We start from the raw sequence: 25,461 nt of genomic DNA on the forward strand, positions 1-25,461 counted from the left end.
GTAACCATGATAACTTTTCTAAAAAATAAAAATTATGATAAAAAAAAAGTTAATATGGCAGGGCGACAACCTAGATGGCTCTGTGAATTGAAAGCCAGGTCTAGAGATGGGAAGTCCTGGGTTCAAATGTAATCTCAGACACTTCCTAGCTTTGTGACCCTGAACAAGTCACTTAACTCTCTTTTCCTAGTCCTTACCACTCTTCTGCCTTGGAACCAATACACAATATTGATTCTAAGATGGAAGGTAAGGGGTTAAAAAAAGTGGATTCATATTAATTGGTTAAATTATATTGGGGCACTCATCACTGACTCAAGCAATGATTTAAAGAAGATACTAATTGCAGCTAGTGATTGTTAGGGAGAACACAGTGGAATGAGAGCTCAGGCTGACTGAATTAGAACCCCAGTACCCCTCAGGAGTATCCTCAACACCAAAGGAGAGATGTATTCTTGCTCTGAAACAAAGGTGTCAAAAACACAGTGATAGCTGAATGAGATTGCAGTGCTCCAGAGTGTGATGGGAACCAGATTAAAATATGAATGAGAAATATGTAACAAAATAAATAAAAATATAATAGAGCAAGGGTTGTGTTCATATGTGGTCTTCTAAGTCAATATGCACAGGCTGTCTTTTGTTTTGGGGGACCTGGTTCATCAATGTAAATGGGAATTGGGATAAGACCCCAGTGTCTATCTTTCTCTGAGACCAGATTTGTCATTGAGAGTGGGAACTGGAATAAGAGTTTATATAAGCTTCATAAAGGTTTACTCAGAATCACAAATCTATATAGGATGGAGGAGGAATGGTAACATCCAACAGTTCACATGTAACACATTTGGGAATTTAAATAAACCACAAGGTGTATTTAAGTCACTGGTATGATATGATAGCCAAAAAAGTAAATGCAGTCTTCAACTACATTGAATGGCATAGTCTCAAAAGCAAAGGAGATAATTGTTTCACTATAACCCCCCCCATTAGATTACACATGTAGTATTAGATTCATCTCAGGAAAAAACATAGACAAAGTGGAGCATGTATAAATGAGGGCAACCAGGATGGTGAGAAGAATGGAGAACGTGCCAGAGAACAGAAGACTTAGGGGAACACCATAGCTGTCTTCAAGAATTTGAAGGACCAACATATGGAAGATGAGTGAACCTTATTGGACTTGGCTCTGGAGATCATAACAGAGTGGGCAATACATGGAAATTACGGAAAAATCCATCTTGGGTCAATTTTTTAAATTAAGTTTTATTGCTCTGCTTCCTAATAGTTAAAACTGTCTAAAAGTAAAATAGGCTACATCGGAGGGTACTAGATACCTTTCGTTGAAGCCTAATGATTACTTAGTGGGGGTTGTTTGTTTTTCACAGCAGTAAAGGGGGTTCTTGGTTATGTCTGGATAGTTTGGATTAGATGGTTTCTAAGATTCCTGAGGTCTCAGGCTTCTGTCAGGGTCCTATAGATCCCACTGATTCAAATAATTATGGATCTTTAGAGAGTTATGAACTCTTAGGGAAGGGACCTTTCAAACAGTGCAAAATTCCTCTTTATGATATCCCTAACAGAGAGTCATTCAGATACTATTTATATTATATTATATTTATTATTATATTATATTATATAAATGTATATGTGCATACATATATACACAAATACACTTATACATATATGTCCCCCCCTAGTCAATCTCCCTAGTCAATAATCAATATAAAACCTAAGCCTTTCCCAGGTCCTCTGTTTATTGTTATATACAGAAAGTCAATTATATATATAGTTAGATTATATATGTATATGTGCGTGTGTATATATATATAGCCCCCATCAATTATATGTATATATATATAATCAGTCATATACATATAAAACCTGAGCCTTCCTCCATGTCCTGTGTGCATATTGTTTTTTGTGTGTATATATATATATTCATATATATGTATGTTTATATGGAGTGAGTCATAAATAGCCAGACTATATATGTGTGTATACATAACATATGTAGCCTTTTAGTCAGAATCATATGTAAATATAGTCATATATACATATAGAAAGAGTCAGAATCACATATATAGTTAAAGATAGAATACTATTTGGATTAAAGATTGCTGTGCTTTGGAATCCAACTTCCAATCCTTTTGCTTTGAATTTCCTGTTTATCAACTGTGTGACTGGGGCAAGGCACATCACTGAGCCTCAGTATCCTTCTCTTTAAAATGGGCTAATATTTCCTGCTCAGTCTCCCTCACAGGGCTATTATGAACAAAGTGCTTTGTGACCAAAGGCCACCCTTTCCTTCCTCATTTGGAGATGAACATATTCATATAGATGAGATCTCTCAGGCCATCTAGTCCAAACATACTAGAATAGGAATCTTCTTGAATCCTTTTTGTCTTCCTCGTTAGAAAGTGAGTTCCTTGAGATTTTTTGCCTTATTCTAGTACTTAGCTCCAGTGCTTAGCTCAGTGCCTGGCATACAGTAAGTGCTTAATAAAATGTTTGTTAATGATACTCATGATGACGACCTCCAGTGGTGGGGAGTACATTAACAGCCTAAGGAAACCAATCTCTTTTGGTACAGCTCTTAGTATCAGGAAAATTTTTCTTAAATCAAGCTTAAATCTATATTTCTGCAACTCCCATCTGTTGCTTTACTTCTGCATTTACTCATTTTTAAGTGAAGCTGCATTTATTTAATTTCTTTGAGGTCTGCTGCCTGATTCTCTTTCTGCTCACTGCCTGATTTCTTTCTGTTTCCTGGTGTGTAGGACTGCAACAGGGCTCTAAGCCAGCTGTTGACAGTAGATGCTCTCTCATATCGAGTTTCTGCTCACGACCTTCTCTCCCTTCCGTCACTTCTTCCCGCTTTCCCCAGGGAGCAGCTCTCCTTTTGTCGATTGTCCGGTGGCCAGCCCCCTGACTCAGAATCACGCGCCTCTGCGGCTGCTTGCCTCTGTATGTAATGGGGGCAGCTCCCCAACAACAGAGCTGTTGTTCTCCAGAACGGTGAGAACCCAAGGCATAGTTCTCTTTCTCTTTGTCTGTCTCTGGTGTTCTGGCTCTGTGGGATGTCTTGCCATCCACAGTTCCCAGGGCAGGAAACAGGCTGTAAACTGAAGCAGGTAGAAGAGGATGAATATCTTTGGATATGGAGGGAACCAAAGATAGGGGTGTATCTGTCATCACGGGGAAGAGAAGTAGGGAGGAGTAGCTTCAGGTCTCCTAGCAACTAGACTCCTAGCTCCTAGCAACCAAGACCCCAGCTCTTAGCAACCTAGACCCAACCTTTAACAACCAAGCACTCAGCCTTTAGCAACCAAACTCCTAACTTCTGGACAAACGGTCCTCTGCTCTGGGGTCTGGATCCTCCAGCCCGGGATCTGGCCAGCCCTAGAGCAGCATCTAGCTGATGAGAAAGCGCTCAGCCATGAGAGGGGTGTGTGACGGAGGGAAAAAGAAAGGGGGCGGGTGGTGGGGTGAAGAGAGAAGAGAAGCTCTGTGCCCCGCTGCATTCTGGGAAGACAGCTCCCAGCTAAAGCCACCTGGGGACCCGGCGGAGACCAGGACTTCCCCAACCTCTCTAAATTTAATTTTTCGCGCATGGCATGATGGGAATCGTAGTCTTCGCTGTAGTCTCCCTCACTCACTTATTCAGTGCCCCGCCTCCCATAGAGGAGCAGAGCACGCCGGGAATTGGAATGATTGAGGGCGGGATGGGACGGACGCGCAGGCTGCTGGGAGTTGTAGGCGAAGCGGAGGCGGTGTGGATGCGCACGCAGCCAAGGCAGGCGGAAGTGGGTCGCTGAGGAGGCGGAGAAGCTGTCCGGCCACCCGCCCGGCAGCTCCCGCCGCCGCTTCCTCCGCCTCTGCCGCCTCCGCCACTGACAGGTCCCGCGGCCTCTGGGCGGGGAGCGAGCGAGCGGGCGGGGCCCGGGCCGGACCTGGCCGGGAGCGGGGAGAGCGCCGCCCCGCGCCCCGGGGCTGCAGGATGAAGGGGCCGAGCCCGAGCGGGGGGCGCCGGGCCCAGGAGGCGGCACCATGACCGGGGAGAAGAAGAAGAAGAAGCGGCTCAACCGCAGCGTCCTGCTGGCCAAGAAGATCATCACCAAGGACGGAGGCGCCGTGAGTGCCTGGCCACTGCCCCTTGCCAGTTCCCTAGTGCCCCCAGACCCAGCCAGGCCCCTGGGGTGCCGCCAGGCCCTGCCAGGCCCAGCCCTTGGGTGCCCTCACCACCACCTGGAGTCCCTACTTCCCCTCCTCCAGGCTCTGCCAGTCCTCTCAGGTGCCCACCTTGCAGTAAAGACCAAACCCTTAATGTGCTCTCACCACTCCCTCATGTGTCCACCTCCCTGGTAAGCCTGGCCCCCCTTGAGGTGCCCACCTCATGCCAAGCCTTGTCCCTTGTCCCTAGAGTGCCCTCGCCTTCCTTCCCCCCCCAGTGCTTGCTTTTCATCCTGGGCCCTGTTAGGCCTCTGGGTTATATACCTTTAACTGAAACTCAGTCCAGCTGCTGGTATGTCTTCTCAGCCCTAGCCCTGCAAGGCTCCTGAGGTGCCCACCTCACAATCCAGGCCAAATCTTTAATGTTCCCATCTCTCAGCCCAGGCCCTCACAGGCCTGGCTCCTAGAGTGCCCTCACTACCCCGTAGTGTGCTCATCTCCCAGCCTGGGCCCTGCTAGGCCCCTGGTATGCCTCTAGCCCAAACCTCAGTCCAGTTGCTGGTATGTCTTCTCAGCCCTAGCCCTGCCAGGCCCTGGTGCTCCCTCAAGCCTAGTCATCATAGCTTTACACCCATTTCTCTAATTCCTGCCTTCATCTCCTACCCACCATGGCTCCCCATTTTTCAAAAAGCCTCCCAGACCTCATGTCCATCTTTCCCTTAGGCCCTATTCCTCATAGTCTTGGTCCAACCCCACTCCTCCATTGTTCTCCATCAGCCCTTACTAGGCTCCCATCATATATTTCTAATATAGTGAGTCAACCAGCATTTATTTAACACCTGCTGTATGCCAGGCACTATTGTAAACCTTGGGGCTACCAAAAAAAGGCAAAAAAGTAAATCCTCTCAGCCCTAGTTTGTGTCAGGCAGATATCCCCAATCTTCTTCAGGCTCCACTATCATCCCTCAGCAGCCCCTAGTTCTCAGTTGATAACCTGTTTAGTACAGAGTCTAGCTCTCTTCTATCTCAGTAATCTCTCAGCCCATACATACCTCTCACACCTCAAATCTTGGCCTCCAGCAATCTTCCATTGTACTTTTCTGTAGCCCTGGCCCCAGCCTATAACCCACTTACCCTGGGCACTACTACTTCACTGCTTCCCCAACTTTCCCTTCAATTCTGACCCTTAGGCTGCTTCCTTATTTTCCCCTTTCATTCACTCAACCTGATCCCAGACATGCTCATCCTTAGATCCAGTCTCTGGCCATACCTTCTTAGTCACATGACATTTTCCAGGCCCTGACCTTTCTTCTATCTGCCCTATCTCTTATACATTGGCCATCCCAATTCTTCTTGTTCCCCTGCTAGACTCTTTAGACCTCATTATTCTTATTTGCTCTCTTATGTACCACCAGCTTCCCTCCCCAATCACTCCTCACTTCTCTCACTGTCACCCAGTATGTCCAATCCCTGATTGGTCTCCCCCTTAACATTTTACTAATTCCCCTTCCTACCTGTTTTCCCTTGTTAATCCCCTCCATGCTGAAGTGTGTGTGACTTTGTACTGTTGGATTAAACTTTCCAGACACTCAAAGAAATTCTTATTTCTCTTCCACTCCAGTAAAACTGTCTGATTCTGATGACTGTTGTGAACTTCAGCAAACCATACTTTGATCACTTGGTTTGTCTCCCTCTATCTTTAATCTTTATTTAAGTTTCTCCTCCAATCTGTGTACTTTAAGATACTCAAAATATAGGTATGGTTATCCCCCTCCATGCTACAGTACTTTGGGGATAAATAAGACATTGGCTAGGTTAGGGGAGCTCTCTGGGTCCAAGGCCACCTCCCAAGATGGACCTGCATCCCTGAAGACACCCATGTAAGGGGATGGACAGGTGTAGAAAGAAAATCTAAATTTATTGTATTACACGAGTATCACAGGCATGACCCACAACTCAGAGTTGTAATTTACTTTAACTATTTGGAAGTTGTTTTGTTAAAATTCAGTATCTTATATTAAATGGATATCTTCAACTTGAGTCTTTCCCTATGTCCTGTTCTGAATCACCAATCAGTGCACTGCCTCAAAGGTCCTGTGATGATCCTGGGTGCTTGTTTTTCGTTTGATGTCACATGACCCTGTCTATCTGTTATCAAGTAGAGAGCTGGGAATTACTTTACAGCATCCTTTAGGGACTGAAACTAGCAGTCATTTTCTCAGAGGAGAAGCAATGAATGGGACCAAGAAATCTAGTGCTTGGCTCTTGTCACCATTTGAGAGAAATGAAATTTTGATGTGATGTTTGAGTCACTCAAGACCATGGGTTCCCTAAATGTGCCATGGAGGGGCTAAAATTCATTGTTCCTGAGTAGCTTGTTTGAAAAACTGGGACTGTCCATCTTTCTAATTGCCTTCATTCAGATATTGGGATTCCCATTAGCTGAGTCTTCAGTACCAAGAATCCCACATCTTGGAGGTCAGCTCAATAACTTTAGACCAGTGATGGGCAAACTTTTTAAAGAGGGGCCAAAGGAAAGGAAATGCTCATCTGTCAGCTTGTTTCTAAAGCAGCTCTTTCGGAGTTTCATTGTATTGTATCCTGCTCATTGTATTCGTCAGATTAGCAATAATGTCCCACAACCTGGATAGAACATTTCAGGGGGCTGCATCTGGCCCTCCAGCTGAGTTTGCCCATCACTGCTCTAGACCCAAAGCAAGGATAAACACTGACAGTGACATGTTCTTATATGTCTCAAGACTGTTGTCTTGTATAATATACATCATAATTTTTTCTTAGCATTTGAGACCAAGAGGGCAGTACTTATTAAAATTACTTTGTGGAGAGCAGTCCTTAAGTTTATCTGATCCAACAGAGTTCGGGCCAGTGCATAATTCCTAAATGTTCAGCTAGCTTTTGTTCAAATACTTTCAATCATAGTACAATAACCTCACAAGGCAGCCCTTTCCATTTTTAAAATACTACCTTTTTCTTTAATCTTTACCTTCTGTCTTAGAATTAATACTAAGTATTGATTCCAAGGCAGAAGAGCTAATAAAGGTAGCCAGTTAGTATTAAGTGACTTATCCAAGGTCACATAGCTATAAAGTGTTTGAAGCCAAATTTGAACCAACCTCCCATCTCTGGGCCTGGCTCAGTATTCACTGAGCCACCTAGCTGCCCCAGTCCTTAACATTTTTGTAAAGCTCTCAATTTTAGAAAAGTTTTTCCAGGAGCAACTGGGTGACTCAGTGGATTGAGAGCCAAGCCTAGAGATGGGAGGTCCTAGGTTCAAATCTGGCCTCAGACACTTCCCAGCTGTGTGACCCTGGGCAAAGTCACTTGACCCCCATTGCCTAGAATTGATTCCAAGATGGAAGGTAAGGGTTTTAAGGAAAAAAAGAAAGAAAGAAAGAAAGAAAGAAGGAAGGAAGGAAGGAAGGAAGGAAGGAAGGAAGGAAGGAAGGAAGGAAGGAAAAGTTTTTCCTTTATATTTACCTTAATTCTGCTCCCCAGGAACTATCCTCCCCATTGGGTCCTGTGGAGTTACACAAAACAAATCTCTCTGCCCATGGTAGTTTTTTAGATCTTTGGAGATGGCATTCATGTCCCTTTCCCAAAATCTTCTCTAACCTAACTATTCCCATGTATTTCAACTGTACCTCATATAACAAGGTTTTGAGTCACTTCATTCCATTCCAGTGCCCTCTTTTGGATATTACAGTTTGTCAAATTGCATCGTAAAAACGTGTCCTGAGAACTGGACACAGTACCCCTTATGTGGTCTGACTAGGACAGAGGACAATAGGACTATAACTCCCTCCTTCAAAACCCTATGATTTTCAGGGAGTAAGGTCAAGTTGGCTTTTTCAGAAGCACATCACACACTGTTATTCAGTTATATTTAAAAATCTTAAGTCTTTTTCATATAAACTTTTACCTAGCTATATATATTCTGTCAGATCCTCTCTCTGCAGTTGAGTTTGGGTGCTTAACTACCAAACTTTACTTTTGTCCTATTGAAATCTCATTTTGTTTGTTTTGGCCATTGTGCTAGTTTGTTGGGATTTTTTTTAGAGCAGAAACTTGTCCAGTAGTTTCTTAACCTTTCTAGTTTACCTTCCGTCCATATCATTGCACGGTTTACTTTGTAACCTGGCTGGCTTTTCTCAAGGGGTTCCATTTCACTGGTTCTACACTTTTAAGATTGTCAGCCTATGATTCTAATATTTTTTCTTCATCTACTCAAGCTTTTAAGACATGTATGTCCCTTCCCAGAGAACCTTCAATTAGAGAGGAACAAGGCCAATAATCATGTCAGATAAAGGGCGAAAGGATGGAGTCTCAGTTTTATGAATTTTTGATACATAAGCCTCATGATAACTCAGCCTTGCAAAGAGGCTTGCCCAAGTCTGGAAATTCTTTTATATTGCAAGAAGGGGAAGGAATAGAAGCACCGCACATTCTTGTTGAATAGGAAGAGTACTGAGTTGAATCAAAAGATCTAGCTTCTGGACCCAGCTATTTTCTGTATAGCCTTGATGGGAGGGTTTTTCCCATTCTGATCCTGTTTTCTTGCCTATAAGACCAGAAGTCCTTTCCAGCCCTAACATTCTCAACTGTATCATGTCCATCATTTCAGAATTTTGTTAACCTTATTACTGTGTGCCATGTGGGGTATGGATTGGGCTCTATGACTTCTGAATTAAACACACTTGAGATTCTGTGGCAGTAAAAGGCATGTGTCCCCTGGCCCACTTCAGGAACATCTAATCTGAGAGGTCAGAGATAAGACTAAGAAATAAAACAATTAGAGAACAGTACAAAGTAATATATGAGTAAATGCTAAATTAATAGTTCAAGAATCGAGTACAGTGTTTGATATGGCAGTAATATCAGCTCATTTGACAACTATTTTCTTATTACAAGAGGAGGCTGACTGGATCTACTCAGAAATAATTGATATAGGGGGCTGCTGGGTAGCTCAGTGGATTGAGAGCCAGGCCTAGAGGTGGGAGGTTCTGGGTTCAAATCTGGCTTCAGACACTTCTCAGCTGTGTGACCCTGGGCAAGTCACTTAACCCCCATTGCTTAGCCCTTACCACTCTTCTGTCTTAGAACCAATACACAGTATTGATTCTAAGGCAAAAGGTAAGGGTTTAAAAAAATGTTTTAAAGAAAGAAAGAACTGATATAAATGCAGACATCATCATGAAGGCTTACAAAGAAAGAAAAAAATTCATAGCACTAGCAGTGCCATAGGAATTGATTTCTAGGGATGAAATTTTATGGACTTATTTGCAAGCTTGTGTTAATTCCAAGAGTTGTTAGGGTTGTTTGGGAGGCCTCTTGAGGACAGTTAGTTCATTAGAGTCACATCAGTGGCCTGTCTGTTGAGAGAAAGTTGTTTTGATTACTGTATTCAACTGAAAGTGAAGCAGGCTTCCTTATTTACACTGGAAACAAGTCAGCTCTGAAGAAGAGGATTATTAGAACAATCTTTGTAAAAATTTGCCCAACCTGTTAGCTCTCTGGCTCACTCCTCACTGGAAGGTGAAATTTAAAGTGAGGCAGGTCATTTGTGATCTCCATCCAAAGTTATCGAAGAGCCCTAACAGGTTGGTTTCTTAAATGCATACACCACCAACAAAAACAAATAACCAAATAAATGTATGAAGTAAGGAATGTAAGCTTATATAAAACCATAAACATTATGCTTTATATATTAACAGAGTAGAATCAAACAGTTTAACCAGCAAAACATACCTTTTTTCTGTGTCTACTTCTGAATCACTCTGAAGCTCTGTTACCTTTGGCTGTATTGTCTTTTTTATATATAGTCATCATCAGTGTCTAAAAGAGTATGTTTTTCTAAGTCAAGCTTACCTAGGAGGTGGAACAGCACTAGCACAGACTCCAAGGACCACTTTTTAGTTCTTATTATTCATTGTTTGGGGAACAGGAAGCTGCAGGGTTTAGAGGAAGCACTGCACTTGTCTTGAAGGACTTGTCAAGTAGTAGTTGTTTGTGTTTCTTCCAGGATCATATTGAGGACCACCTCTTTCTTCTCTTGTCTCTCTAGCTCAAAAGTATCTCTCTCTCATTTTCCAAAAGAATTTTGGGTGTCTGTTTCCTCTATAAATTGAAGGGAATGAATGACCTTGAAAGTTCCTGCCAAACCCAACTAAATATGTGATCCTTTGGCCCTTATTGCATCTTCCCATCTTGTATGTATACATATTATATATCCTGCTGTTAGTAAATTCAAAGTCTCTGGTCTTTCTTTCATCAGCACACCCAGCATAAGTCCTTGCATGTAGTAGGCCCTTAATAAATGTTCAATTGAATTGTTTGGAGATATTTTATTAGATGAGGAAGAAAGTATCTCAAAAAGTCCCATCTTTACTTGGTGGCTATTGGAAGAGTAACAGAGGGAAACTTGAGTTTGAGCCAGGCAAATTAGATAGCGAAACAAAAGAGTTGAGAAACCAGATTGGATCAGAATGTTACAGTCCCTCTTGAGTAACTGCCTTGAGGGGAAGAGATGGACATACCTGATCTTGGAGGTGACTTAGATGTTTCACCCCTTTCCCCCCTCCTTTTAAAAATTAACTCCTAGAAGAAAATCTGAGAGGGACAGAAGAGTCAACTCATCAATCAAGAGAATTTCAGAACGTTTTAGAGCTGAGAAAAATCTGAAAGTAGATCTAGTTTAGGCACTTCATTTTCTAGAGAAGAAAACAGGCCTTGGAGTAGAGAAGGCCATAGAATCACATAATGAATTAGCTCAGATGCACTGGACTTCAGGGCTTGCTCCATTCTACCACACTCAAAGAAGAGTTAAAAATCTGAAGAGGGATGTTGTCAAACTGGGAGGAAGGCTTTGCTGTAGGTATATTTTAATGAGGGCTGATAAAACAGGATTGACTACTCTACTCAAAATGTAGATGAGTGCTTCAGAATTTGAGTACTACAGTCCATTCCTTTCTCTGCCATTTATCTCAGCTGGAGAGATGGCACTGGCCACTGTGCCCTGCCACTGTCCTAGAAGCTTCTTGAGCTTGGCATTTGTGTCTTGCCTGGGAAAAGGATCTTAGCTTTTTATTTTTATTCTTTTTTCCCTTTCCTGAACTGGTTGGAAAGAACAAGGAGTGGATTACCCAGGGTTGGCTGGAGCAAGGCTGAAGAGCCAGGAGCCTGTGACGTGGCCTCAAGAAGCAAACTGCCTCTTGATTTGGGGGAAGCAAAGAACTCTTTGATCTGGGTGACCTTTCAGGGAAAGAATGAAGCTATTTGAGGTTTACCAGGGTATCAGACTTTGGAGGGATGGGGGCTGGAGAAAGTTTGATAGCTTTGTGTCAACTTTCAATCCTTAATGAAATCACTGGTTTTTGCTGTTCCAAAATCAAATGGATTATCAGGCCTTTCTTGTTCTGAGGCCCACTACTCTACTACCTTTTCTAAGCTTAATGATACTGGCCAAAAGCAAGGATTTCCATTTCAAACTGGCCCTAGAATTCCCTAGTCTAAAACTTCTTGGCCTGTTTATCTTGGCTTAATTGTATCCTCATGATTGGAGTAATTTTTGAATACCCAAACTGGGTGACATCTTAGCTTTCCAGCCTTCAGAGGACATCCAGATCATCTAAAAAAAGGCTGTACCTTTGCTAGCCTAAGCTAGCTGAACCCAGGATTCTAGCCAATAAAAGCTGAGTTTGTGCTCCACCTCTAAAGTAATAGGGCCCTTTTGCCTGACCCAAGGGTCCAGGTTGTGCCAGCTGCCACAGTTACACTGAAGGGCACATGGATGCCTCAGGTTTCTGGAGCCCTTGAATCTGTGACCTTGCTGATTAAACCTGGCTGAACTTCAGGGACCTTGGAACCAGAGATTCCAAGTAGATTCCCAGTAGCCTGGGAGATGTTTGCACTTGACTTTTTAAAGCAAACAAAGGCCTTCCTTCCAAGATCTTGATTTAGTGAGAACTGTTTAATCAGCCCCTTTTCTTCCCTTCCCCAGTGATGATTCCCTTGTTCCCTACCCTTCATTCACTTACCAGTCAGCCATGTTGTTTTTCAGCGACAGGGGATTGGTGAGCCTAGTGTATACCATGCCGTGGTGGTGATCTTCCTTGAATTCTTTGCTTGGGGCCTGCTCACGACCCCCATGTTAACGGTGAGTATTTCTTACCCCATTCTGCCCACCAGATCTGGAGGGTAAAGCTTAAAAGATTGCTTGGCTGAGGACTGGATTCCCAGTAGAAGCTGGGGAAATTCTCATAAAGCGAAATAGTAGAGTAGACAGTCCAGAGACAGTCCAGACTGTTGCTGTCACTTTTCTTTCTAAAGAAAGGGTAAATAGGGCAGGTTCCCTCCAAGGTCTCTTTCCACAACCCCAAAGAGAGCTCACCGTTGGATACAAAGAAGATGGAGAATATATTTCCATCTCTAAGAAAATGGTGATTTCCCTGAAATAGGGAAGCCTAGAAATTGACCTCTGCCTAGTAGCCTGATGGAACAGTGTTGCCATTTTGTCCATGATGAACTGAGCAAGCACAGTTTGTAGATAACAAATTTCAGGCCAGGCTCACCTCCAGCTTCGGTCCAGCCATGCAGATCTCTGCTCCCCAGGGAATGGAACATTGTGTCTTTGTTGCCTACATTAGGACAAGCTGTAAGAACACTGTCCCCTTAGGAAACCAGAGGAGTGTAGGCAGAATGGAATGAACCAGCCTGAGATTTGGGCCATGGTCTGACCAAGAAGATGTAACAAATCCTCACAGCCACCTCAGCCTGAAGGAACATACAATGGAGACTGCCCTTGCCACTTAATATGGGACTGGATCAGGTCCGGGGAGTCCTGTTTCGTTCCATCGCCTTATTTTTGTTGCTGCTTCTCATGGATACATGCTTTATCTCTTTGACTAGATTATGAAAGTCAAGGTCTACATTCTTTGTGGCTCTGTGCCTTTGGACAAATAACTTCCAGGGCTGAGCCTCAGTTCTCTCATTTATAAAATGGGAAGGATAAAGCTTATACTTACTCCCTCTCCTCACAGTGTTAAGATCACATGAGATCCATATTTCTTCTAGGGTTGGACTAGCCCCAAGTCTACTCTTGTGATTCTGTGATTTTCTAAGATAATGGAAGGAAAGTACTTAGTCCCTGGAAAGTATTATAAAGTTGGCAGCTGCTTTTATTTTGAATGACAACTGCTCAAATCTTAAAGTTGTCACCTTGCTCACCTGCCCCCATCCACAGCATTGTGGACCTGAAGAAAGGAATCCCTTGATCCCTATCTTTCAGCACTAGGCACCAGCTTCACCCACAGTCTCTAGTGTAGATTGTGCTTGCCTCACACTTAAGTGCAAAACAGCTTTGACTCTGTTCTGCCCAAAGGGGCTTGGCTTGGGAATTATCTCCTGTTAAAAGGACAAAGAAAAACACTGCCATCATACCAAGTACAGAGGGGTTATTTTAATGAAAAGATTCCAAAAGTCAAGCTCTGAGGTTCTGCTTTAATGGGGAGAAGGAGTGAGATATTGCAGAATCTCTCAACCAGAAACCCCTTGGGGGAGAAGTTTGCTTTCCAAACTTGCTTTTGGGTACTGGGGTAGCTGTGAACATGACATGGTTTAATGGGCTGCTGCTTCCTGCTCTGATGTCCAGTTTCTAGGAAATTGCCTTTTTACAAGATATAATGGCACTTAGAAACCTATTTTTAGGGTAAAATACAGAAATGGTAGACCAGTTGAGAGTAAAATGGATTAAAACAGGACTTGGGAAGGAGCTAGCTAACTGTACCAGTAAATGGGAAGAAAGAGTGAAGCCAAGAGTTTGGGGAGGTCATTGACAGTGAGTACTCATGTCCACAGGGTCTAGCAACAGTAAATCATTTTTTCCCCTAAATGCTTTCCATATGTTATTTCTCATGTAAGCCCTATAAGTAGATGGGTCCAGTGGTTTTCACATCTCTATTTGACAGATAAGGCCAAGTCTTAGAAATGTTATGTGGCTTATCCATGTAGGGTCAGCAGTGGAGCCAAGACTTGAAACCAAGTCTCCTGACTCCTCAGACTCCCTCCCTACTGCCCCAGACAGTGGTAATAGCTGACAGAGGTGGTGGGTGATGGAAGCAGGGGAGAGTACCCTGTAGCATCTGGCAGCCTCATGGTGTTCTGGTACCATCCACAGGTATTGCACCAGACATTCCCACAGCACACCTTCCTGATGAATGGCCTGATCCACGGAGTCAAGGTGAGCTTCAGCTGGCACCTGGCTTGTCTATTCCCACTTTGTGGTGGAAGCCCCTCCTCTGGCCCCCATTGCAGCCCAGGGACAGGATCTGGCAGTGACCCCAGGCCACTTGTCCCCCGCCTGCCACTAGGCCATGGCCTCTGTCCAGCTCCAAATGGACAAACATGCATTACCACAATGACAATGGGCTTCTTTGTGTGGGGGATTCAGGGCTGAGCAGAGAGACCTGGAGCAAGGGAGCCATGGGGACAGCACTCTCTTTCCCCATGTCTATTGGACAAAGCTAAGAGGTGGGTGGAAAAAGCCAAATTCAGCCTAAGGGTCTGGTTTCTCTCAGAATGAAAATAGCACTTGTACAGCACATTAAGGTTTGCAGTGTACTTCATGGATATGATTTCATTTGATCCTTACAACATCCTGTGAGGCAAGTGCTTTTGTGATCTCCATTTTACAGATGAAGAAACTGAGGCAAACAGAGGTGCAGTAATTTGCCCAGGGTCACACAGTATAGTATAGTAAGTATTTGAGATAAGATTGGAATTCAAGTCTTCCTGATTCCAGAGTTAGCATTGTCCACAGAACCCCCAAGCTTCCTTTGCAGGTCCCTCATTCTTCTACCAGAACCTACTAGCAATCTAGTAATAAGTTCTCCAATAGCCCCTGAGTAGAAAGACTTAAAAAAAATGTGGACTCTGGGAGCAGCTGGGTAGCTTATGGACTGTGAGCCAAACCTAGAGACAGGAAATCCTAGGTTCAAATTTTACCTCAGATAACTTCCTAGCTGTGTGACCCTGGGCAAATCACTCAACCCCTATTGCCTAGTCCTACTCTTCTTCTGTCTTAGAACCAATACACAGTATTGGTTCTAAGACAGAAGGTGAGGGTTTAAAAAAAAAATGTGGACTCTGCTAGAAGTGGGTGCTGTCCAAGGAGGGAGCCAGAGATCTGATTTTCTACCTGGACCCAGAGTTGGGACCAAGATGGAGGTGGAGGCCAGGAAGCACCAGAGATACATGTCATCATTGTCTATGTTGTTCCTTATACAGGAAGCAACTTCTGCCCTTTTCTCTTCACTCCTAATTTTGTGTGGTTTGGGAGCCTAACCACAGTTGATTCCTCTTCTCCTATCAGTTCCAGAGAAGCAGGGGAAAGAGAAATAAAATCATTTTATATCTTTTCCTATGATGCGGTTTTGAACTTTGTGGGTGCCAAACTAAGATATTCTGCTGCTGACTCCTTGTGTCTGTAGCCTGATCCCATTGAGCTTATAGGAAGTAAGAGCTCAGGCCAGAGTTACAGAGGCCTAGAGCCTGTCAGAGCCCCGATAGCTTCAGAGCTATGTTCAGCCTAGAAGCCTGTCACAGAGTAGAATAGCAGCTGCATATATTGTTAAAAGGCCTGAAAAGCTTAGTTAGGGTTAACAAGGATGAGCCTTAAGGGATGAAAAGTACTTAGAAGTCTTCCATTGGGTCCAGAGGCTCTTGTTCTTAGCAATTCTTCCCCTTCCTAGAGAACAGGTAGAGCAGTTTGCCTGCCTTCCACTACCTTGGCCTTTTCTTTTCTCCCCAGAGAGAACTGTGGCTCACCACAGGCCCCCAGCTTCTAATTACCCCATCCTTGTCCTCTTGTCTTCTAGGGTCTGCTGTCTTTCCTCAGTGCCCCTCTCATTGGTGCCCTCTCAGATGTCTGGGGCAGAAAGTCATTCCTCCTTTTGACTGTATTCTTTACCTGTGCACCCATTCCCCTGATGAAGATCAGCCCATGGTAAGTGAGACCAGGGAGCAGCGGGGTGGCCCAGGAAGTACTTTTCTTTCCCTTCCACCTCTATGTGATAAGGGTAGAGAAGAAGCCCTGACCAGGCTGGCCAGCCCTTGAGCTCTTTCATCACTTGGTACTTTACCAGCTATGGCAATAGAGACTCCTTTTCCTGGATAAGCCTTTATATAGCCTCTTCTAGAGGGCACTTTTCCTTGATGGGAAGGACAATATCTTAATTATATTTGTATTCCCCAAGTGTGAGAGCACAGGGCTCTATGAAGAGGAAGTGCTTAGTCAATTCTCATTGCTAAGGGAAGGAGATAGTGCCTAAGGTGCTGAAATCCAAATGCATTGAGATTGTTTGTGGGGGAAAAACCTAGGACTGTACTGATCAGACTGGCATCCAGGAAAAGAGGGGATGCAGGGCCATGAGGCTAGTTCCATTGGACTTTCTCCCAATTGAAGGGCTTTAACAAGGCAACCCTTTCTCGTTCAGGTGGTATTTTGCAGTCATTTCCATGTCAGGTGTCTTTGCAGTCACCTTCTCCGTCATCTTTGCCTATGTGGCCGACATCACCCAGGAACATGAGCGGAGCACAGCCTATGGCCTGGTAAGCCTGCCCCTCTCTGGAAACAAAAACCTCATCCTTCCAACCTAGTCTTCTGATGACTTTTGAGATGGCACCTCCTTTCCACTGACACCATCCCACTGGCTGCCCTGCCACCCTACTCTAGCTGCTTAGGCCCAACGAGCACATGGCATTTCCATGCCAGGCCTGGGACTGGCAGTGGAGTGCCCCACAGAGGCCTCTGAGCCAGAAATCTTTCCATTACACTGAAAGGGAATTCTTTACTCTATTTTGAGTTAATCAAATCAAGAACTTAAAGTACCCCTACTTAGACTATTTTGAGTAGGAATACTTTAAGTTCTTGATTTGATTAATTCATAATAGACAAAGAGAGTAAAGAATTCCCTTTCACAATACTATACCCTACATTTCTTCTTCCCTGGACCTATGTTTCATCTTTCTGCTTTGAATTAAATGTCTGCCTTTGCAAAATAGCATCTTTTTTTTTTTTTTCCTGTCCCAAACCTGCAACTCCTCATTTCCCCATTTCCGTTAGTGGCATCACTATCCTACAGTCCCCCAGGCTCAAAGTCTGGCATCCGTGTTTCTTCCCACTTATCACTGTAGGACTAAGTTGTTTGGTGGCAAGTCCTTCCAGTTCTTTCTCCCAAAATGTTTCACATTCTGACCCCCCTCCCCCCCATATTCCTACATCGTCATTTAAAGCTCTCTTTCCTTTATTCCTGGGCAATTTGTAATAGCTTCCTCATCACCACTTTGCCTTCATCCTCCTCTCTGTGCAGGCCATCCTATACAGCCCACCTGATTCATCTTTCTAATGCATAGCTTTGATCACATCTATGGACCTGCCCCCATGATCCATCTAATAGTCAGAACTCCTGAGCCTGGTATTCAAGATCCTCTCCAATGTTCCTCTCATCAATCCCATCAATGGAGTTGACATTTGCCACTCAATTCAGGTCCTCATTACCTCTCTCTGGGCTACTGCAGTAGTTTCTTAATTGGTCTTCCTGACTTGTCTTCTGTCTCTAAACCATGTCACACAGAGCTGCCAGACTGATTCTCCTGAGGTACAGGTTGGATCATGTCTGACCTCTACTCCAGAAGTTTCACTAGCTCCCTCTTTCCTCCAGTAACACATTTTCTTATTTGTTTGGCATTTAAAGCCCCTTCATGGTTTGGCTCCAACCTTTCTAACCAGGCTGATTTCACATTAATCTCTCTCATAATACTTTGTAATTCCTGTATGGGACCCACCATCGTCAGCTCAGACTGGGCTTTCCTGTTTCCCCCTCTCAGTGTCCAATGCTTTCTCTACCCTCCCCTTTATTACTTTGTATTTCTTTCAATAGGTTCTTCCCATTTCCCAACTGAATGTAACCTTTTGAAAGGCAAGTTTGGTTTGGTTTTGTCTCTGCATCCCCAGCCCTTAGTACATCACAGGGACTCTATCACAGCTTCTCACTGCTCTTGTTACTCCCTTCATTTAACCTGTATTTTAACAAACAGACCCCCCCAGAACAAGCCTCCTGTCCCTTTGCACATGCTAGACCTTGTCCCCATCTGGCTTTACTCTTGGATCTATGATAGCATTTAAATATACAAAGAGCTCTGTGAATTGATGTGTGTGTATATGTATATGTGTGCATGTGTGCATCCAAACATACCCATTTGTATAGCCACCCCCACAGATCTGGCTCCAGAGCTAGCTCCCCCATTGAGTGTTCTCTGATCCCTCTGGCTGGAAGCGATCTTTCTGGCACCTTTCTAGCACTTGGTGCCTCTCCTCCAACCCTGCCCAATTTTGCTTGGTATCTCTTTACGAGAGGGGGTGAGGAGCCTGGGTGTCACTGTCCTCCATCCCTGTTTGTGTCTTACCCATAGCCCTTCATATCACTGGCATGAGATCCTTCACAGAATTGTCCAGTGAAGGTAAAAAGACCTTTTACCAAAAGGTAAAAAAAATAGGAACCCCACCCCCACCACACCCCTCCAAAGCTGACTGATTCATCTCACTTTGGTCTTTGGCCAGAGCTCCTCTTGGAGGGTACCTTTCATCTCTGAAGGCAAGGCTTTTCTACCTGCTGTTTGGGCAAACTGTAAATGAGGAAGGGGCCAGGTGAGTAATCTGTCATGTTCCTTACCCCCTCAGGTCTCTGCTACCTTTGCTGCCAGTCTGGTGACAAGCCCAGCCATTGGTGCCTACCTGTCCCGCGCCTATGGTGACACACTGGTGGTGGTGCTGGCCTCAGGAGTGGCTCTGCTGGACATTGGCTTCATCTTACTGGCTGTGCCTGAGTCCCTGCCTGAAGAGATGCGGCCTGTGTCTTGGGGAGCTCCTATCTCCTGGGAGCAAGCTGACCCCTTTGCTGTAAGTGTCCCTGGACCTTAACTCTTATTTCTCTGCTTGAAAGTCCCAGGGACAGGGAGCTCTCTCCTTGACACCATAGGTCTTTCCATTATCAGGCAATTCTGATTTCTTAGAAAGTTCTACCAGCCTGTAAGCTGAAGAATGCTTTCCACACATTGGTGCCAAGCTCTGCCCCAAGACTCACACGGAGCTGGAGTTCTGCCTCCTCTGCCCATGACTGCCCTTCACAGATTGGAATTACACTTCTGTAAGGCTTCTCTTCTGCAGACTAAATAGCTCTCATTCCTTTAACTCCTTATAGAGGTTTTCTAGACCTCCCACCTTCCAGATCACCACCTTCTGGATGGTTTTCAAATCCAGTTTTGTTGATTCTTGTATTAAAATGTGGTGCCCAGACTCCTGTTGCTGGCTTCCTAATTAAAATGGCACATGCCCCATAAAGAATGTAATTGCTTATATACATAGTTTTAAAAGTGCTTTTTATACACATTCCCATTTTACAACAGCTGTTTGAATAGAGAATTCTACTATTATCATCCCTGTTTTACAAAAGAGGAAACTGAGGCTTAAAAGACCAATTTATTTAGCTAAAGTTAGAGATAGGGCTTGAATGTGGATCATTTGACTCCCTAGTCCAGTATACTTTCCCCCAAACCAGGCTGTCTGGTTAAACTGATTAACTTGTGCTAATATGGGATCACATATTAGTTGAATATACACTGATACTGAGTACTAGTGGGCTAACTTAGTACCTACTTCCTGGCCCCACCTCCTCAGGAGCCTTTTGAAGAACAATCCCCCTAAAGGAGTGACCCTGATGGGAATCTTGAACCCTGGATAGGCCGGGAGGGAGGAAGCTTGTTGTTGGAGCTGGTGGTGGTAGTTTTTGCTGTCCTTCAAATCCCATCACTCCATATCTTCCCATGGGGCAGACTTTCTATTTTCAATCCCCATCTCATCCCTTTCAGTCTCTTCGAAAAGTGGGCCAAGACTCCACCGTGCTTCTCATCTGCATCACTGTCTTCCTGTCCTATCTACCAGAAGCCGGCCAGTACTCCAGCTTCTTTCTCTACCTGCGCCAGGTGAGTTAGCCCAAGGCCAGAAGCAGGGCCCCAGCTAGATCCCCTCCCTGTGGACACTCCCTGGCCTGGTCAGCAGTGAGCACGCTTGTGCCCTGGATTCTGGGCAGCCATCAGAAGTGTCCTCTAAGCCATGGCTTGTGCTATGCTGGAAATAGAAGGTCAAAGAAACGAGGTAGATCACCCACTTTTCTTGCAGGGATTTCTTCCAAGTAGAGAGTGGCTCAGAGTCAGGGAGGAGAGGTTCTCTGCCAGTAGAAGCAGGCTTCTTGGGAGACGAGTTAGACATTTGGACTCTCCCCAAGTAGACATGAAACACTGAGGGAATGGTGCCATCAGGACTCAAGCTGGACACATCAAAACCCATCCACCATCTCCCGTCCCATGAAAAACTAAGCAATAGCCCTCCCTATCCAGAAACAAGCCCATTCAAAGCTCAGCTCAACTTCCAGGAATTAGAGATCTATGATTTAGAAAGGGCCTAGCAGCCCCCCACCCCACCCAGACCATCCTAACCCCAGACACTTCATCCCTTCTCTGGTCTCTGCAGGTAATTAGCTTTTCCTCAGAAACAGTAGCCGCCTTCATTGGTGTGGTGGGGATTCTGTCCATCCTGGCTCAGGTGAGAGTCCCTTCCCTGTCCCTGCCCCATTGTGCCCTTCACACCACCCAGCACCCCACATTGGGCCCAGGCCTACCCCAGACTGGCGCCTTCTCTTCCTTCTTTGGCATCATGTGCCCCTTCCCTTTCTAGACAGTGGTGCTGGGAATCCTGATGCGCTCCATAGGGAACAAGAACACAATCCTGCTTGGCCTGGGGTTCCAGATCCTCCAGCTGGCCTGGTATGGCTTTGGCTCCCAGCCTTGGTAAGAACCAGCAAGGAATCCACCTCCCTGCCTCCGCCTGCTGCCTCTCCCCTTCCGTGCACAATTCCCCCACCCTAGGCAGAGCCTTGGGTCATGGGACAGGGCAGAATCCTCAGGAGGGACCTCCAGGAGAGGGGCTTGTGACGCTGCTGCCCAGGGCTCCTCTTCTTCCTGCTTCCCTTTAAGCCCCGGGGGAGGGAGGTGCTTTGCTTCATGAAATGAGAGTAATGGTATTCCCAGCCCACGCTTCCTTTCCTCCTGGGCCCCAGAGCCCCTGCTTTGTCATGGTCAGGGCACTAGAGAGAACCATTGACCCTAGCTCTGGCCAAGTTCTCTGCATCCGGGGGTGGGGGGGGGGGGCATGTCATTCAGAGGCTGGTCTCTTTCCTTCCCTCCAGGATGATGTGGGCCGCAGGTGCAGTGGCAGCCATGTCCAGCATCACCTTCCCTGCCATCAGCGCCATGGTGTCCCGGAATGCAGACCCTGACCAACAAGGTAGCTCCGACCCCAAAACCCTCCTATGCACACAGGCCCTGAGATCCTCCCTTCCAGGACAGCCATTCTCACGTGTTCCCCTGAGATGCAGCCTATGGCATGACTAGGAAGCCCTGGCCTTGTGGGGGTGATGCCCAGCTCGTGGTGTGGATCATTCTCCTTTCCCCACCTCCCTCCCCCAGGTGTAGTTCAAGGGATGATCACCGGCATCCGGGGACTGTGCAATGGTCTGGGCCCGGCTCTCTATGGCTTTGTCTTCTATCTGTTTCACGTGGAGCTGAATGAGATGGTGGCGGTGGAGAGCCTCGAGAAGGCCACCAAGCCTAACATGGCCAACCCTTCGGATGAGGTGAGGCCCCTCCACTTGCTCTGTCCCTCTCTCCCCACCTGGACCCTTGGCTTAACCCCTTCCTGTCCTTTGCCTTCTAGCGGAGCATCATCCCGGGCCCCCCTTTCCTCTTTGGAGCGTGCTCAGTCCTGCTGTCCCTCCTCGTGGCCTTGTTCATCCCTGAGCACAATCATCTCACACTGCGGTCCGGCAGCCACAAGAAACACAGCAATGGTGCCCAGAGCCACACGCACAGCCCCCAGGCAGGCGGCTTGGATGGCAAGGAGCCCCTTCTGGTGGACAGCAGTGTATGATGGGAAGGGAGAGGCAAGGCACCTCCGCTTCCGTCCGACCCCGCATCGACGTCCGAGGGCTCGATGCAGACCGGATCAAGGGCGGGAGGGGAGGCAGTCACGGACTGTACCACTAATAGCAAATGAGAGGACCAAGAAGACTGAGGCCCTCAGAGCCAAAAAAGATAAACACAGCTACCCACAAACTCAGTCCCAATGGTGCAAAACTAGGATTCTATCATCCACCCCGGGCTGGAGAATAGGAAGGAGTTGGGACTACACCGTGTGAAGACAGGGTAGTGTTAACTCACCTGCTTCTGGTGAACTGTGGACTTTGAAATGGGACCTGCCAAATACTCCTCCTGCCAGGGAGCAGGAGCGCGGCCGAATCTCAGGTCCTGGCCCACTCCCCTCCCGGGCTCTGACAGCCACCAGAGGCATGCGAGGCACCTCTGATTCTCCCCGGGTTACGTGCTCCCTGCGCTGGCCCACTCTCGGTCTGCTGGTGGAGGGTGGGGGGAGGATACAGAGGGTCCTGGGACTGCAGTACCCAGAAGGGGAGATCCCACCCCCACCCCCACAAGCAGGAAAGTAATCCTGCAACAGCAGGCCCACTGTCAGCTCCATCCAGGACTGACCCTACCCCGTGGTCCCCCTCTTCCTTGGCACCCAACCAAATGTGCCTGCCCAGCCCAGGATACTCTGGGACAGGGAGCTCTTTGCTGATGGTCTCTTAGAAGGCAAAGAATTTCCCACACCATCATGAGCAGTCCCAGTGTTCCCTACTCTCATGCCCCCAGAAGCCCAAGATAGAGAACCCCCTTCATCAGGCCCCTCTGGCTTGCAGTAGTCGGAGTGCCAAGTTTGTCACGGTTCTAGACTGCTGAAGGAGAAGGGGAAGGCATGGGGGCCCCGCCGAAGGAGGGGATGTCCAGGTACACAGAGGTACTGGCATGTCCTTACTGGTTTGCACCCATCTATTGGCCCTGCGCCAGCTCCCCCAGCAGCTGCCGTCCAAAAAGCTCGTGGGTCATTGGAATAACTGTGGCTGACTGGGTCCCTGGAATCCAAATCCTCCTTCTGGAGAGCATTCCTGGCACTGGCCCAGTGTTTCTGAGGTCAGTTCTTGGGACTGAAGACTGGCCAGTAACCTGTCATCCCCACCCCCACCCCAGAGGCCCAGGGAAGGGTAGAGAAGGAAAGGCCAAGCCATCCCCTTGACTAGTCGCTCAAAAGCATCAACGGACTGTCATACACAAGAATTAGCTCGAAGGTCAAAACGAAGCACCTTTAAGGAAGGTCAGGCTGCCCACATGGTGCCAGAAAAGCAACCACAAGGCCTGAGAGCAGATAACCATCTGAGGGAGCAGGAGTGACCCATGCTTGACTCTTCTGGTGACAAGAGGGTGGACGAGTTGTCCCTTCTTGCTTCTGACTTGATTCTTGGTGTCCCTTGTCCATGAGGGCCTTCCACTTGGCCTGACCTCTCGATGAGGGGAAATGCCCCAGAGTTCCCTTCACTTGGAGAGGCCCCTGATGCAGGGCCAGCCGCCATTAGTGCTGTGGAGGTCACTTTCAGGTCTGGTGCCAAGAACCCCGAAGCAGCCTGAGACTCCATCGTCTAGTGAGGCACTGACAGCTTCCTGGGCTTCCCCCCCTCCCGGGAAAGACCCTGCCTTGGCCTGTGTCCCAGGCCTCCCTGGCATACCCTTGGGTATTTTGTCTGCCTCAGAGGGGGTCCCAAGTTCTCCCACCATTCTCAGCCAAGGCTTTAGTTTACATACAGAATAGTTAGTGATCCCAGGCCTCCATCTCTTGGATGGTGGAAGGCTCAAGTGGACATCTAACTGGCCCCTCAGCACAGGTCCAAGAGCCTCCAGAAGCAAAGGATTCTTGGGGGAGGGGGACCCTGTGTGTTTGGTAGGGGTGGTAGCCAGAGCTGCCTTGCCCTCAGCCTGCCCATGAGTCTCCTCCCTCATCCAGGACCCACAATTCTGGAGCCAGAGCCATCCAGACATTGTGGAGATGAACCCACCTTGGGGGAGGAGGGAGGATGGGTTTTACATTTTGCACTTTAGTCTGCAGGGACCCCACAGTCCCGTTTCTCATTCCTCTTCCCCTTGAAGCTCCAACCCTAGTGACCCAGGTCTCACTTGGGCAACCCCACCAGGGCCAACAGTCGATCCATACTTTGGGTAGGAACATCAGAAAAGCAGAATCTCACACATCCTTTCAAAATATCACAGATGACCACTTTTTAATTTAATTTTTTTTTTTACACCTTCAACTTAACAGACCAACTTGGGTTATCAGGCCGGGAGCCCTTAGGTAGCAGAAAAGTCTTCTGTGGTATCTCACATTGCCAGGAATAGAGCTCTGAGCAGGGACCCGAGAAACCACAAGGCAGTGACCAAGCCTCAGGGCCTCATTTCCAGCAAGCCCCCCCCTCCCTCGCAGGGTCCTACCAGGTTGCTCCCTTTAACCTGCCATCCCCCCCTCAAAAAATTATTTGAAGCATGTGACATCCCAGACTTCTTGCCTTCCCCCAGTCCCTAAAAAGCATTAGTTGCCAGGCCTGCATGAAGACCCTTGAAGGTCTGATAGGCCCATGTGTCCTGGAAGCTGTCTAGAGACCACTATTTCTGCCAATCTTATGTTACACTTTGTAGGGGGTGGAAAGTGTGAACCAGTTTTTTGAAAGGGCGTTTTTCCCCCCAGTGCAGCTTTTTCTGTTCAGAGTGCCACTATTGGGATGTTGGCACATTCCCCAAGTCAATTCTCCCACAAGGCAGCCCAGGCCATTTGTCCCAGGAATGCCCCTATGGCCACAGTGCCCCCCAGTTTGAGGCCAAAAGGCAGCCCCTTCTTAGTTCACTTCTGGTTTAAGATGCCCCCCCTCAGGAACCCAGCTGGGGGAGTTGAAGGAGTCCCAGTGGACCTGCTGTTGCTTGAAACAAACATTGATGATGTGAGTTGGCTGTTGGCAGGTAGCCGGGGTTCCATGGTTTGTCCTGCTTGGTCCCCCTCCCTCCAGAACCCCACCCCTCACCCCAATGCCCTCCTGTGGCCAACCTTCTGTGTTTTAATTAAGAAGGGACCAGCCCTTTACTTTGGAATTGATGACGTTAACCCCCTGGTGTGTTGTTGATTTTGTGTTTTTAGCTGATAACTCAGTACATTTAGTTGATTTCAGATTGTGTTTAGAGACAGGTGCCCCCCTCCTCTGGTTATTTATTAAACAGCTGCTTTCTTCTTACAAA

At 46.6% G+C, this 25,461-nt stretch overlaps 1 protein-coding gene across 3 annotated transcripts; it reads left to right on the forward strand.

Moving 5' to 3' along the window:
- The first annotated feature begins 3,830 nt into the window (after nt 1-3,830).
- On the forward strand, nt 3,831-25,461 carry LOC123244166 (hippocampus abundant transcript 1 protein-like). 3 transcript variants are annotated; one of them, XM_044672495.1, is made up of 12 exons: nt 3,831-4,131; nt 12,242-12,337; nt 14,357-14,419; nt 16,056-16,183; nt 16,674-16,788; nt 18,920-19,138; nt 20,107-20,220; nt 20,768-20,839; nt 20,972-21,084; nt 21,483-21,580; nt 21,763-21,929; nt 22,010-25,461. In XM_044672495.1, exons 1-12 carry the CDS (start codon nt 4,042-4,044, stop codon nt 22,220-22,222), a joined length of 1,488 nt encoding a protein of 495 aa, XP_044528430.1. In that variant the 5' UTR covers nt 3,831-4,041; the 3' UTR covers nt 22,223-25,461. The 3 variants fall into 3 exon arrangements, with proteins under 3 accessions (XP_044528430.1, XP_044528422.1, XP_044528438.1); XM_044672487.1 differs by having other exon boundaries at nt 3,831-4,125; XM_044672503.1 differs by lacking the exon at nt 3,831-4,131 and adding an exon at nt 11,448-11,462.

The sequence above is a fragment of the Gracilinanus agilis genome, chromosome 1 (genome assembly GCF_016433145.1).
Source record: "Gracilinanus agilis isolate LMUSP501 chromosome 1, AgileGrace, whole genome shotgun sequence".
Classification (NCBI taxonomy): Eukaryota; Metazoa; Chordata; class Mammalia; order Didelphimorphia; family Didelphidae; genus Gracilinanus; species Gracilinanus agilis.